Source organism: Nanorana parkeri, unplaced genomic scaffold, assembly GCF_000935625.1.
Source record: "Nanorana parkeri isolate BGI_ZX_2015 unplaced genomic scaffold, ASM93562v1 scaffold563, whole genome shotgun sequence".
In the NCBI taxonomy this organism is placed as follows: domain Eukaryota; kingdom Metazoa; phylum Chordata; class Amphibia; order Anura; family Dicroglossidae; genus Nanorana; species Nanorana parkeri.
Window position 1 is genome coordinate 183,760 of NW_017306831.1, and position 15,559 is coordinate 199,318.

Consider the following 15,559-nt stretch of genomic DNA (forward strand, 5'->3'; position numbering starts at 1 on the left):
TATGAAATGTATTGCATAAAAGGCATGCTCGCCCATCAGAGGCACCGAGTATGAAATGTATTGTATAAAAGGCATGCCCCCCCATCAGGGGCACCGAGTATGAAATGTATTGTTTAAAAGGCATGCCACCCCATCAGGGGCACCGAGTATGGAATGTATTGTATAAAAGGCATGCCACCCCATCAGGGGCACCGAGTATGGAATGTATTGTATAAAAGGCATGCCCCCCCCATCAGGGGCACAGAGTATGGAATGTATTGTATAAAAGGCATGCCCGCCCCATCAGGGGCACAGAGTATGGAATGTATTGTTTAAACAGGAAATAAGATCCAACTTTTGAATCCATGCGTTCCTCCAGGAGGACCCCTGCCCTAAGGGTCCACTCTCCTGCTTTAGGACCCCTAGCTGTCTGGTATGCTTTTTTATTTTTTACGTGCTTTTCTCAAATGCCCCCAGGGGACTCCTCCCTAAAGGGCTCACACTCCTCCTTTCGGACACACAGTAGTATGGAATGCTTTTTTATTTTATACATAATGAGGGGAATTGATCAGAATCTGGAACAGTTGCCCATGGTAACCAATCAGTAACTGATCCAGATTCTGTCTGCTCCAGTTTTGATGAATTCCCCCCAATGTTTTTCTGATGTTTTCTGGACTGACAGGTGACATGGTGGGTCCTCTTTGCTCTCCTCCCGGCGGAGGGAAGTCCTGGAAGATACAAAGCATGGTGCTGACGTGATGACATCGGTGTCGCCTTATGTATCAATAAACTGTGAGTGCAGGGACCATGGTGTCACTCTCTTCAGGGGGTGGTGTCATGATGCTCCGTACTCTCGGTCTGTCCTCAGCTTTCAAGGTTGAATGAAGTTGGCCGTCAACCTAGAAGACTGAGGCCATCTAGTGGCAGAGAACAGGTACTGCAGGGGTTAGCTCTGGACTGCAGCAACAGATTTGTATCATTATTATTATTATTATATTCATATTTTTGTTGTTATTATTATTATTTTATTTTATTAATATTATTAATATTATTATTTAAAGTATTGCAGCCACAGGTGTTGTTTTTTTCACTTTAAATCTCCAGAGGCACATTTAAAAAACAGTTGGTCTATAAATAAATAAATCTATAAAAATGATTTATAGATAGATAGATATGGAGATAGATAGATAGATAGATAGATAGATAGATAGATAGATAGATAGATAGATAGATAGATAGATAGATAGATTGTAAGCTGATCCCATCCACATCTATACAGTACATAGATTGTACAGAAAAAGCTACCTAACCATGAATAAATGATCACAGGCATCACCTCGCACTGCCAGAATGTTAACCGTCCACTTCAATCTCATAATCATTATTTAGACAGCTAACATCTAAAATCGCTGTTTACCAACCTCTCGTTATAGCAGCAAATCCTAATAAAATATTTGAGAACCGTGATGGGATTTGGTTGTTTGAATATCAGTGTCTGCGTAGCTTTATGTTTTTTTAGATTACAGCGATTTAAGGAAACAAATTAATTTACAAAAAAAATCTCTTCCCATGGTTATGTTTACCAGGCAGGGATCTTTCTCCCATTGTATCTCATTATTGCTGTACAATATATGATTTGCTATAACAATGCACGTACTGGTCACTGGAAACATTTTATATGTTTGTGCTATCTGTATTACTTCTTCAGGAGTTTATGTTTTACATTAAATAGCATCACAGGATATGATAGTACTATATAATACTATTCTACTCACTTTCTCTCTGGAGTTGTGCCCTGCAGTACCTCTTTTCTGCCCCAAGATGTCCTCAGTCTTCCAGGCTGAATAAGCGAACAGCATCACTCATACATAAGACTGAGGATATACTGAGAGTACAGTGTATCATGGACTCATCCTCCGAAGGGGAGTCCTGTATACTTGAGGACCACGCTGGTCGTATGACCAGCCTGAAGATTTGTGTAAAACAAAATTAAGCAAACAAAAAACATGCAGGGGTGCCTCCATGGGGTGAGGGGGAGATGTTTATGGTAAAGGGGGAGTCCAAAGTTAATCTTTAAATAATGGTGTCTTTTGATAGATAGATAGATAGATAGATAGATAGATAGATAGATAGATAGATAGATAGATAGATAGATAGATAGATAGATAGACAGATAGAGATATACAGTATGCAGTATCTGGATGGAGTTCAAACTTAATTCAAGATTAAGTAAGATCAGTTACAGAGATATAAGCAGAGGCGCCACGGCTGCAAAAAAAAACAACAAAATCATGAATAAATGTTTAATAAAGGTGCACCTTGAAGTGTCCAAGGCCAAATAAAGCATTTTAATACAAAAGCCGTACATAAATATTTTTATAATGCATCATTGTTTTTCTTCCCAGCACTTAACACATGAATAAACTCTCAATGATATTTAAGATCTGTTTAAACATTAGAAGCCCCGCCCCTTTTAGGAGGTGTATAAGATCCTGCTCTACCTGGCTGAATTGTGACTGTGGAGTATCTGACTACTACAGGGAGGTAAGTCAAAGATTCCCACCCTCTGTTACAAGTTACATTTGTAGCAAATCTCTTTCCTCTATAGGAATAGAACGTTGGCCCTGACTTGTTTCCTCGCACTGGTACAAGGGACCCGTACTCCATTTTTAACTGTAGACACCCAAAAATGTCTGCTTATGCCTTGGTTAGCCATAGAAATCTCCAGTGTGCCCTCTCTGATTGGGCTTCACTTTGTTACTAGAGCCTGACTTTTCTTGACTCCATGACTAAGCTCCACCAGCTCCCTCTGCCCGATGAGACTCCCTCCAGTTTCCAGTAAGGGCATTCCCATTGGATATTGGAGTGCCAGTTGATGGAGCTTAATAGTGAGCAAGGTTAAAAACAAAAGGCATTTTGGGTTCAGCAGAAGGCCAAACAAAAGAATAAGGGCAACTTTAGCATACAGGAGGAAAAGAAAATGCCTTCTCACCTTCCAAATGCATTTGGATCAATTCCCTGGATCACAATGTCGCTTGGGTAGTTATACCTTTGAATATGACAAGTGGGTCGGTGGGGGGCTTTCAAAAGCAGCTCTTGCAAATGTCTAACTCAGATCAGCCCCTGCTGCAGCTTCTCCCCTTATGACTTGATACAATGGGTGATCACTGGGGGGCGGGGGAGATCGAGGAAATGCCCCATTCTGCCCGCAGCAGACTGATGGCTTCAGCTCTGCTTAGGCAAATGAACGGGATTGGGGATCACTGATGACTTTTCAGTGATTTCAATGATTCGGTTCTTCATTCTCCAAGTTAACCACACCCAACCCCTTCCCAAATATGCTCAATCTTCTTGTATGCTTAAAATGCTTTAAAGTATATGAGATTGTATGTTTTGTACTTTATAGTATAACCAATAACTATATGCTTGATATATATATATATATATATAATTTCCAGATTGGCCAGGAAGCCGGCTCTATGCTCCCTCATCACCAGGTGACGAGGGAGCAGGAAACCGGCTTTCTGGCCAATCAGGAAGCCGGGGGGGCGGGTAATGACTCGCTGCACGGCTTCCTGATACCAGAAGTTCCAGTATCGGGATCAGTATCGGGAGCATTTAGACGAGTACACAGGCGGCCAATCAGGAAGCCAGGCGGCTAGTCATTACACGCTGCGCGGCTTCTTGATTGGCCGGGAAGCCGGCTCCATGCTCCCTCACCACCAAGTGACGAGGGAGCATGGAAACGGCTTCCCAGCTAAACAGGAAGCCGGGCAGCGTGTAATGACTCGCTGCCTGGCTTCCTGATACCGGAATCTCAAGTATCGGGCTTGGCATCGGAGCATTTGGGCGAGTACTCGGCACTCGGTACTAGTATCGGTATCGGTGCATCCCTAGTGACAATACAAAAGCACAAACCACCCATCTATTTGCCTTTGAAGCAGTAACTAAATATCTATCTGAATCTAATTCTTTCTCAGAGTTCCGTTGAGCTGACAACATGAAGTCGGTACCTTTGCTGCTCGTTGGTAAGTTCTGTTGGGTTTCTTACATCTCAGAGAAGGTACGAGGCGTGAAGACCCGAAATGTCTCTTATTTCTTTCTCTTTTTCCTCAGTTCTAATCGCCATCGTTGGCCATGGATCTGGTTTTTCAGGTAACATATAAGAGTATTCTATATGATCTGATGGTAAACCTGTACCAGCTGTGGGGACAACTCCAAGCAAATACAGTGGCGGGGAATTTATCAGAACTGGAGAAGACAAAATGTGGAGCAGATTTGCACTGCAGCCAATCAGCTTCTCTGTCTCATTTTCACATCTTACCTGAGCAAACTGAACAGAGATGCTGATTGGTTGCTATGGGCAACTGCATTAGATTCTGTTTTCTCCAGTTTGGATAAATTCCCCCTCAGTGTATTCATCTATAGATATGCATATTATATCCTTCGACATCAAATAATGATTGCCTGGCAACCATTGTGAACCTATTGGCTACTAGTGACCAATCAAAACCTAAAAACAAAAATGTAATATAATAATAAGAATAATACTATTAATAATAATGTACTACCAACCTAAGCATATAATCCTTAAAAACTGACTTCCTGGTGAAGACCACGGGTGACCACACTGATGCTTATTGTGCAGGCATGGTATCACTATCAGGAAGCCCGCCCAGAGCAATGATGGACAGTCAACGCTGCAGCAAGTGCATGTGAGCTGGAAATGCTTCTAAAGGGGATGGAGGAGATCAGCAGCCCTGAGGCTGGGAAATCCATACACCTCTTTCTGCATATAGGAATGGCAGCTGCCTTCTGACCATTGCTAAACTTGTGAATTATGTTTACAGTATTTGTCATAAAATCTGCTTTGTACTATTTCACAGTATATGGTGTCACCTATTTACCATCAAACCTAACAGGTCTCTTTCACTTTTTCTGTAGTACCCTTCTTCCCGCAGCAGCGGGCTTCATCTGAAAGTCAAGAGATGACACACAAAGCCCCCCAGGCCTGAACACTTCCTGCCTGCAAGGGTAGTAGCGCTTTAGACTTCCTTTTCTGTTTTCCTGCTGGGAAAATAATTTTATATATATACTGTAAATATTATATTCTTTAGTTATTTTTGTATGTCTTTCATTCCCAACCTAAATATGTTTTTGGCCTTTACCTATAAGGTGGGGTAGAGACATTGTAACGTAGTACTCCAACCAAACTTTTGTTCTAGTTTGGGATTGAGTGAGAAATAGATTCTCGAATAATTTATTATTAAAAGGAAAAGCAGGAGCACCACACCCAAAACTTAGAATCCAAAAATATATGTTTATTTCATTAAGGTAATCCAAACATCTATCATAGAGTATCCAACACATATAGGGACTCAAGGACACCCACCCCCCTGGCATCAGGGATACTGTCAAAAGGTGGACTCTAGGGTGTGGGGGGCAGCCAAGACTTAATACATTGCCATGAGGCATGTGTCTTTCCAGCTGTCCATCTTTTGGCTCCTACTAATGCTATAAGCCCTAAGGAAGTGACCCTCCTTAAACCCCTTAAATGCAAAGGCTACATTCTTTGGCGGCACGTTTTAGGGACTCATGGATATCCCCTTCATCAGGCTTTAAGTATGATTAGAAGTCAAAAGGTTGACTCTATGGTTAGTGGCAACCAAGAAAGAATGTATTACCATGAGGCACACTCCTCAAGAGCTGTCCACCTTTTGACTTTTACTAATGCTTTAAGCTGTGGGCATCCTTGAGCCCCCTGAAACGTACTGTCTACATTCTTTGGCTGTACATTACAGAGACTTAATGATCCCCCTTCGTCAGGTATTATGTATTAGTAGAAGTCAAAAGGTGGATTCTAGGGTTTGGGGGCCAAGCAAGAACGAATGTATTACCATGAGGTACATTCCTCAGCAGCTGTCCACCTTTTGGCTCCTACTAATGCTTGAAGCCCTGAGGAAGTGGGAAACTTCGAGCCCCTGAATGCAAAGGCTACATTCTTTGGCTGCATGTTTTAGGGACTTAATGATACCCCCTTCATTGGGCATGAGTATGAGTCAATAGGTGGAATCTAGGGTTTGGGGGGCAGCCAAGAACTAATGTATTGCCATGAGGCACGCTCCTCGGCAGCTGTTCATCTTTTGACTTCTACTTATTCTTTAGGTCCCGAGGAAGTGGACATCCTTGAACCTCTGAAACGCACTGGCTACATTTTTTGATTGCATGTTTTAGGGATTCAAAGATCCCCCTTCATCAGAGTTTATGTATTAGTAGAAGTCAAAAGGTAGATTCTAGGGTTTGGGGGGCAGCCAGGAACTAATGTATTACCCAGTTCACCCAGTTACTGTAGTGCTAAACCGATATATTCCATTTCTCCTGTAGATTCATCCCAAGAGCACCAACAGAATCAAGGTAGGTGGGATTATATATAGAGTACAGATTAGGGTACTCATTTTGTGACCTACTCAAAGAAGAAATAGAACCCTGTCAACTTTGTATTGCTGTGCCCACATTTGGTAGACATTCCCTCATTTCCTGTCTATTTGAAAGGTGTCAGAGAGAACAGGTAGTGCGGAAAAATATCACCATTTATTGACTATCTGATAGGTGTCAGTGCAAGAAATGGAGGGGTATTACTCTGTCCCTGCCTCCAAGTTGGGTTCCTGCCTCGTCACCTTGTCATAGGCACTTCTTAAGGAGACTACAAGTGGCCGCAACAATGATTTTTGTGCAGACATGTTGTCACCATCAGGAAGCCGGACCAGAGCAATCAATGGTGGTCAGTCAACTTGTGAGTGCTTGTGGGCAGAAATTGCCAGCAAAGTTTGAGGCAGAGATCTACAGGCAAAGAGGCTTGAGGAGATCAACAGTTCTGAGGCTTGGAAATCCATACAACGTTTTATGCATACTGGAATACCAGCTTCCTCTGGCCATTGTTGAACTTGTGAATTATCCTTTATAATTGTCATAAAATCTGCTTTAGACGATCTTACAGTATAAGGTGTCACCCAGCTACCCTCAAACTCAACAGATCTCTTTCAATTGTCTTGTAGTGCCCGCCCAAGAGGACCAGCTTTTATATGGCGATGATGGTAAGAAGCACAGCAATGAAGTCATAAAATGAACTAGGATCACACTAATCCAGCACGTTATTATTCTGAGTTGCCCCACTCAAGCGGCGGCCATATTGAGTGGGGCACGTGAGATTAATGACGTGCAGGATTAGTGTGATCCTAGTTCATTTTATTACTTCATTGCTGTGCTGTATGTGTATAGGCCAATGTAGTTGGATCTGTATGTGCGTTATAATTAATCGAAATTAATCGATTAATCGATTTTAAAAAAATTCGATTAATCGAACACGAACATTTTAATCATTACCAGCCCTAATATTAATATATGATCATATTCTTTAGTTATTTTTGGGTCTCTTTCATTCCCGTCCTAAATATGTTTTTTTGTTTGTTTGTTTTTACCTGATATATACTGTGATATACCCAATATATGCTGTGGCATACCTAATATATGCGGTGATATACCCAATATATGCTGAGGCATACCTGATATAGGCGCTGATATACCCAATATACGCTGTGGCATACCTGATATATGCGGTGATATACCCAATATACGCTGTGGCATACCTGATATATGCGGTGATATACCCAATATACGCTGTGGCATACCTGATATATGCGGTGATATACCCAATATACGCTGTGGCATACCTGATATAGGCGGTGATATACCCAATATATGCTGTGGCATACCTGATATATGCGGTGATATAACTGATAAATGTTGTGATATAAAATAATATTGGTGCAGCGCCCAACAGATTAATAGTCAAGTATGTAGCTAACAAGTGACAAACAATTGCAAACTAAACAATCTTAGTACCCAAGTGTAACAAAGTATAACTAAAGCAGGTTATTGATCTTGATGATTCATTGGTTCTTAGTTATCTCTACATAAGATTATTCACTATAGATCTGCTGAGCACTGCACCAATAATAATTTATAATTGGTTTGACTAATGAGTTGTTCACTTATCACTGCAAAATCATCATGAAGTCCTGCCCAACGATATTTCCCCACCAACACGATGACCCGCTGATGTTTACCTGCCACACTCCCACTATTAAATGACAGATCCCTGGTACTGCTGTAATGTAAACACAGGGTCCGGCATCCTGGGTGACATCATCGCCTATATTTGGCTATAACCTGTTTGGCTAGAGCCTCTTCCTAAACCGATGGCGTCTTCTTTTTTTCCATGCAAGAACTGGAGATTGCTTTAAAGTCCCTGAGGATTTGTGTACTGTTCTATTGTTCACACTTGGCTCCATAATAGGCTGATGTCATATTATTGCACAGTGTTATAGATAAACCAATACAAAATAACAAACCACTCATCGTGTTCCCTCTATTTAAACAGCCTGGCGATGATGGTGGGTGAAACACAATTATATATATCTTTCATTCCTGTCCTAAATATTTTTATTTTTTTGGGGGAGGGGGTTTACTTATAACAGGGATGTCCAAACTCCGGCCCTCCAGCTGTGGTGAAACTACAAATCCCATGAAGCATCTCTCTCCGGGAGTCATGTCTGTGGCTGTGAGAATCTTGCAATGCCTCATGGGATCCGTAGTTCCACCACAGCTGGAGGGCCGCAGTTTGGACATCCCTGACTTATAAGTTGAGGTAGAGTTTTGGAGCTATACCTGATAAACGTTGTGATATAAAATTAAACTGTAGATGAAAAATCACTGGCGCCAAAAAAACCGTGGCAACTCTCGAACCCAGCTTCAAACACACAGGGGCAGCTCCTCACAGTCAGGGCAAACCGGTTATCTAGGAAAACAGAGCAAACGGAGCGCCTCAGTAGTGTAAAACCGATTTAATAAAGGTAAAATACAGCTGGAAATATACTTACAAACGACTGTTAAAAACAAACATTGAGTAAAACAGTCTCAAGTGGATCCAGATGGACAAACGAGGGAGCCAAGTGAAGAAATCAGAAGAATAAGTGTTTGAGCCAAGGCCATCTAAACACTGATCTTCCTCCGGTTGACGTGTTTCAGAGGTTAAACCCCTTTCCTCAGAACCTTAAAATTAAACTGCAAGGACAGGCTTCAGCTATAGACTGTCGGGAGTGGTGAAAAAATTTGGCAAATTTTCTCTGGCATTGTAAATTAAAGCTCTCACTTTCAATCATTCCTATAAGCAACATTGCCGTGAACCAAACACTTTTCATAACCCCAATGAATATTCAGTTTTATAGCTTTTATTGATGCTATATAAAGAATGTCAATGATACTGACTCATTTATTTGAATTTATTTCCAGACGATCTCCTTTATCCATTTGGAAAAGAACAGGGAGACAAGGCTACCCCAGTAGAAGATGATGGCTGCTCCGAGCAAGAACATCTCCAAGAAGAGTTTAATTTCTTTGGGAAATCTTACAAGTGTCTATATGTAAGTGCAGCTGATTCTATCAGCTCTGTTTAAAATGATCTCACAATGGACTTGACCTGCATTTGGCTTAGCAGTGGCCTCTTGCAATCCCCTGTGTAGTAGAACCCAGACTGGGAGAGGCAAGGGATGGACTGGGAGCATATTTGTTGTGTTGAATTCAAATAAGCTGATAAGGAGAAAACCGGGTGAGCAGAAAAGTCAGCTTAAGCATTGGGCAGATAACCACTGGGGATTCCTTGCAACCAGAAAAGGTGGGTGCAGACAGAAAGCTGGCCTATGTATACCTCCTTACTGGAATACTGATATGCAATGCATTCTCCATCCTACAATGTCATGCAGGTTCCTCTCTATTGGACACATTTAATGAATATGTTACTTCTTTATAGGTGTGCAACAATGGCCTGGTCTCCTTTAACACCCCAGTGTCACAATACACACCTGATGCATTCCCCTTGACAGAAGGGCAGAAATTTATTGCTCCATTCTGGGGGGATAGCGATATTGATTTGGGAGGAGACGTGCACCACAGAGAGACAAAAGACCCCCGAATTCTGCAAAGGATCACAGACGATATGGCCAAACATCTCCCAAGCCTTCATTACAAGGCAAAATGGGCCTACATTGTCACCTGGTATGAAATGGTCTTTTATGGGGCAGCTGTTAAAAAGGTAAGTGTCCCCTGAAGTGGTTAATATTTTGTTCCATGCCAGCTACAACTACACATTAAAAAAAAGTCTTCACTGGGTGATAGAACTCCAAAAACGATATCTGAAGCTTTCATGTGAACTGTGCAATGCTTCAGCGTTGATATGAGATGCACACACACACACACACACACACACACACACAAAGGATCTTATTACTTTTCTCTACACATTCTATAGTACAATATTTGGGCTAAAACCACCACATTTAGCATTTTGAAAATTCCGTAGACACATATGATAGAAATGGTAAAGGCAGACAAGGATTACCATTGCTGATGAGCCTTATCAGGCCTGAAAGATCATGTGTTGCAACAAAAATCCAGTAACTAGGGATGTTTTTATGAGCTTTTCACAAAAGAATGGCAGGCCCGACCGATAGAGGAAACTTAACCAATAGAGAAGACCAAACCGATAGAGAAGACCCAACTGATAGAGGAAACCCAACTGACAGAGAAGACCCAACTGATAGAGAAGACGCAACTGTTAGAGGAGATCCAACAGATAGAGAACACTCAACTGATACAGGAGACCCAACTGATAGAGAAGACACAACTGATAGAGAAGATGCAACTGTTAGAGGTGATCCAACAGATAGAGAACATCCAACTTATACAGGAGACCCAACCAATAGAGAAAACTCGATCAATAGAAGAGACCCCAAAGATAGAGAAGACCCAACAGATACTGGAGACCCAACCAATAGAGAAAACTCGATCAATAGAGGAGACCCGACTGATAGAGGAGACCTGACCAATAGAGAAGACCCCACCAATAGAGGAGACCCAACAGACAGAGAAGACCCAACCTATAGAGAGACCAAGCTGTTAGAGGAGACCTAACTGATAGAGAAGACCCAACTATTAGAGGAGACCCAACAGATAGGTTAATGATATACTCTTCCAGGCTTCAGAAAACCAAGGTAAGTCAATATGAAAACAAGCATTACTAAAATAGAAGAGCTTCATTGAGTTGCAGTAGGAGAAAACTGAAGCAGACACATTTCAGGTGCAATGGGCTCATTTTGAGCCTGATGAAGGGGTACCCTTGAGGCCCCGAAAGTGCTTGTAATTAAATGGCAATTTGTCATTAAATGGACTTTTGCTGAATTCCTATTGGTGTGCTGGTGACATTTTTGCTGGTTTTGAGTTGTTCACTGTGCCCTCCGTGGTCGCTGCAAGCCCCCACCTGCTTTCACAGGTTAAGGAGTGCAGCAAGTTACCCATTCCAATGTGCTCATTCATCGCATGTTACTACTACATGATGTTACTACTCCTTGTAGGACCGTTCTTTTCATTATCAGTAGTTGTATTATTTATTGCTGAAAAAAAATGGTGTCACTGTAGAGTGAGGGGGAAGGGTGTTAAAACGCTATCAACACTGGGTGTCAAATATGCTATGTATACCATATTCTTTATTGTATTATTATATCTGTAACTCGTCGATCATGCTATTGTACCATGAGTTGTAGATATATTCATGTTTACCAGGGGTTCCCTGAGACCTGAAAATTATTTCACGGCTTCTTTCATGGAAATACGATTGAAAAATACATTGTAGAATATAATTATATCACCTATGTTGTTTTTCTTGTCATCTAGAGAAACACATTCCAGGCTGTCCTTACCAGTGATGGATACCAGTATTTTGTCATCATGAATTACAAGAAGATCGAGTGGACTACCGGAACTGCCAGTGAAGGAGACCCTGACACTGGTTTGGGTGGCACCCCAGCTCAGGTACCACCTTTTCAGTTACCATATCAGTAAGAATTGTAAAAATTCCAATTCCATAACAATTTCCAATTCTGATAAATAGTCATACATAGTCAGCGATAAGAGAATTTATTATGAAGGGAAAGTATAGTTGTTTATGTATAAATATATTCTTTCTATGTTATGGTTAAGGCTAACATATTCATTGTTACCAAGTAAATAAGAAATACTGTATATCCTTTGAAAATCTTGTAGTGTTATTTCCATCCAGCTGGTAGAGCTCTGGCTCCCTTTCCAATGTTTCCCAGCCTAATGGTAGCATCTCTGTTAAAATAAATTGAGTTGTTTACATAGCTCATGCTACAATTTACACACAAGCAAAATGTAATAATTTCAGCTGATTGATTCAGAACAGAGGCTGTATCAAATGGGAACCTACAAAGGCTCGATCACAGGCTCAATCTGAATGTAAGACACTTCTGCTGTCCTCTATTTTCAGTAAACCCTATGAATCCCACAGGTAGAGGTCTGGCTCCCTTTCCCAATGTTTTCCAGCAGAATAAAAGCAATTAAAAAAATGTATGTTGCTCATGAAGCTCAATAGCTCAAGCTACAATTTACACACAAGTAACATTGAATGATTCAGAGCAGGGACTCTTCTTCCTTGGTTTCAGATGGGGACCGCCAAAGGCTCAATGAGAGTGAGAAAGCCTGAAAGTAAACGGCTTCTGCTGGCCTATATTTTCACAAAACGTTATTCATCCCACATCATTACTGCAAATAGTAAAATGATCCTGTTGCCACCCCCCAGAAAAAAATAAAGTTGAGCAATCCTGTAAAAGAGAAAAGCAAATCCAGACTTCACTCCCTTACAGAGCTTTGACTGGTTTCTCCCCGTTACATTGATTTTTTTCCCCCATATGCCCTGCAATTGAATCTGTCATACTGCCTATATCTTATAACTCCCATAGTATTCCAAAAGCACCTTCACTCATTGTGATTTGAGGCAAACATTTCCTGGTTTATTCAATAAAAGGGACAACATGCACAGTGTATGGACTTCAGCAGGCTGACATTTGACTTCCAAGGGCTATCACACTAGTGTTGCTTTTTTCTAATAAGCCTGGTTGCAGTTCAATGAAAATGTCTCCAAGAGCCAATGACAATCCATTATTGCATATCGTTTTCCAGGCCGGATTTAACAGCGGTGATGAGATCAACTACTTCAACATTCCTGGATCCAGAACCAACGAGGTGCTGAAAATCACGTCAACATCTAATGTGAACTACCCCGGACGCTGGATATTCCAAGTAGATCACTTGGACGCTCCAGGAGGCTGCATCTTTCAAGGTATTCAAATAAAATCAGAGAAAGAGAGGCAGACCGGCTGTATAGTATTTTTGGACATTATTTATTTATTTATTTATTTATTTTAATTTATTTTAATGTGTGATTTTTTTTTTATTGTAGTCAAATTGTTATTTTTATTCAGATTGCATTAGAATATTTCATATTGACCACTCGCATTTAGCGAATAGTGAGGACAAGGCCAGGCTGAATAGACTAAATAGCAGGATCTCGGATTACACACTTACCGCTGAATGTAGATGTGTCATTGGAGGGAGCGCACACTGCCCTCATTTGTAATTAAATCGTGCAGCATTGGTCTGCAAATAGAAAATTATGGAAGCAACCAGTAGGAGAAGGGAGGATACCCCTGTCAGGTTCTAACTGCAGCTTGGAACTACATTGTATAGATTTTCCCTCACTTCCTGTTAGGTCAGAAAGTTAAAGGAAATATCTTCAGTAAAGAGTGCTGCCAAGGAGGTTGTTATTGGATGGGCAGGACAAGGGGATGGGTAGGACCAGCAGGCCACTGTCTGGATGCTGCTATGGCAATGGTGGTCAATTATAGAGAAAGGCTCCTAGTTATGTTAAAATAACAGAGCCAATATCTGTAAAGGGAAGGACCCATAGACTGCATCTAAACAAAACTCTGCTAGGCCCTGTTGGTCAATAGTAGAGGAAGGAGTCCATATTTAATACCAGAGCTGATATCTGAGAAGGCAAGGATCTATTGGATGCAGCTAAAGTAGCTTTATTAAGCCATGGTGGTAAATAGTAGAGGAATGAGCCCATATATAATACCACAGCTGATATCTGAGAAGTGAAGGAGCTATAGGCTGCATTTAAAGGAACTTTGTTAGGCCCTGGTGGTCAATAAAGGAGGAAGGAGCCCATAAATCATACCAGAGCTGATATCTGAGAAGAGAAGGACCTATAGGCAGCATCTAAAGGAACTTTGATTTTCCCTGGTGGTTAGTAGTAGAGTAAGGAGCCCTTATACAATACTAGAACCAATATTTGAGAAGGGAAGGACCTATAGGCTGAGTCTAAAGAAACTTTAGGGTCTGGTGGTAAATAGTAGAGGAAGGAGCCCATATATAATACCAGAGCTGATATCTGAGAAGGGAAGGATTTATAGACTGAATCTAAAGGAACTTTGTTAGGCCCTGGTGGTCAACAGTAGAGGAAGGAGCCCATATAAAATGAAAGAGCTGATATCTGATACGAGAAGGACCTATAGGCTGCATCTAAAGTAGCTTTGTTAGGCCCTAGTATTCAACAGTAGAGGAAGGAGCACATATATAATACCAGAGCTGATATCTGAGAAGGCAAGGACTATAGACTGTTAGGGGGGCACACTCCTATTGTACTTTAACATTTAAGTAAAGGCCACTGACCTCGCTCTTTATCCATTTGCAGCAAAGTTTGCCAGTGAAGGAGTACCATTTTGGAAAGAATCCACCTGCAGCACCAAATGCCTTTGCCAGGGTAAGACAGTAACCTGTGTGTCCGAGGTCTGCCCTCCCTCCAGCACCTGCGAGTTGTTGGGATCCTTCTTCACGTGCAAAGTTCAAAAAGAACCGGAACAAGAACCAGAAAAGGAACCGGAGCAAGAACCTGAACAAGAACCGGAAAAAACCTGTCTCTAAGAACAGCAGTATCTTATGGATCTTGGCCACATTCACCTTAATTTTTCACCTTAATCAAATCTCACTTGTGCAATAAGGCCTTAAATTGAGCTTAGTCAAAGGGAACCTTGAAGGCAATCAGTCATAAAGCAGAATTATTTTTGGAGAGGCCCCTGACTCCCAAGTCATATACTAGTTCCTGTGACCTCACCTGTGGAGAAGCTGAGTATATTTACCAACCCCTCCTCCAGGACCTGTATATGGGCCTCTGCTGAGGTCATTTGCTTTCTGACTGATTCTCTCAGAAACTTTCATTATTCTCAATAATGTCTTCAGAATAAAGCTAAAATCTGGTTTATTTGGGCTATTCACATGATTGTTTGCTTTGCTTTAATGAAATACAATAAATCAATGTCATTCAAATCAACCAATGAGAAGTCATTTGTTTTTCTTACTGCCCCCCCCCCCAGCCTGTGACTGAAGAAACTGGAGCTCATCTCAGCTCACTGGAGCTCATCAAGGAGCTCATCTCTTTGGCACTCTGCTGTCTCCTTCTATTAGCATTTCCCTTGCACCGGAACACAATTGATTGACTCCTTGTGCTGCTTCCCTATACCCTGGTCTGAGCTCTGCTTACAAGGGTCTGATACCAGCTCAAATTCAGGTGCATACACTACTCCCCCAGCCTGTAGCTGGACAGTGA

The 15,559-nt window shown here is 41.5% G+C and overlaps 1 protein-coding gene across 1 annotated transcript; it reads left to right on the forward strand.

Annotated features, from left to right (window-relative positions):
* The first annotated feature begins 3,979 nt into the window (after positions 1-3,979).
* On the forward strand, positions 3,980-14,877 carry LOC108791622 (alpha-tectorin-like). Its single transcript, XM_018562163.1, has 9 exons — positions 3,980-4,007; positions 4,096-4,134; positions 6,364-6,393; positions 7,035-7,073; positions 9,331-9,461; positions 9,848-10,129; positions 11,767-11,904; positions 13,072-13,231; positions 14,648-14,877. Exons 1-9 carry the CDS (start codon positions 3,980-3,982, stop codon positions 14,875-14,877), a joined length of 1,077 nt encoding a protein of 358 aa, XP_018417665.1.
* Positions 14,878-15,559: the final 682 nt, after the last annotated feature.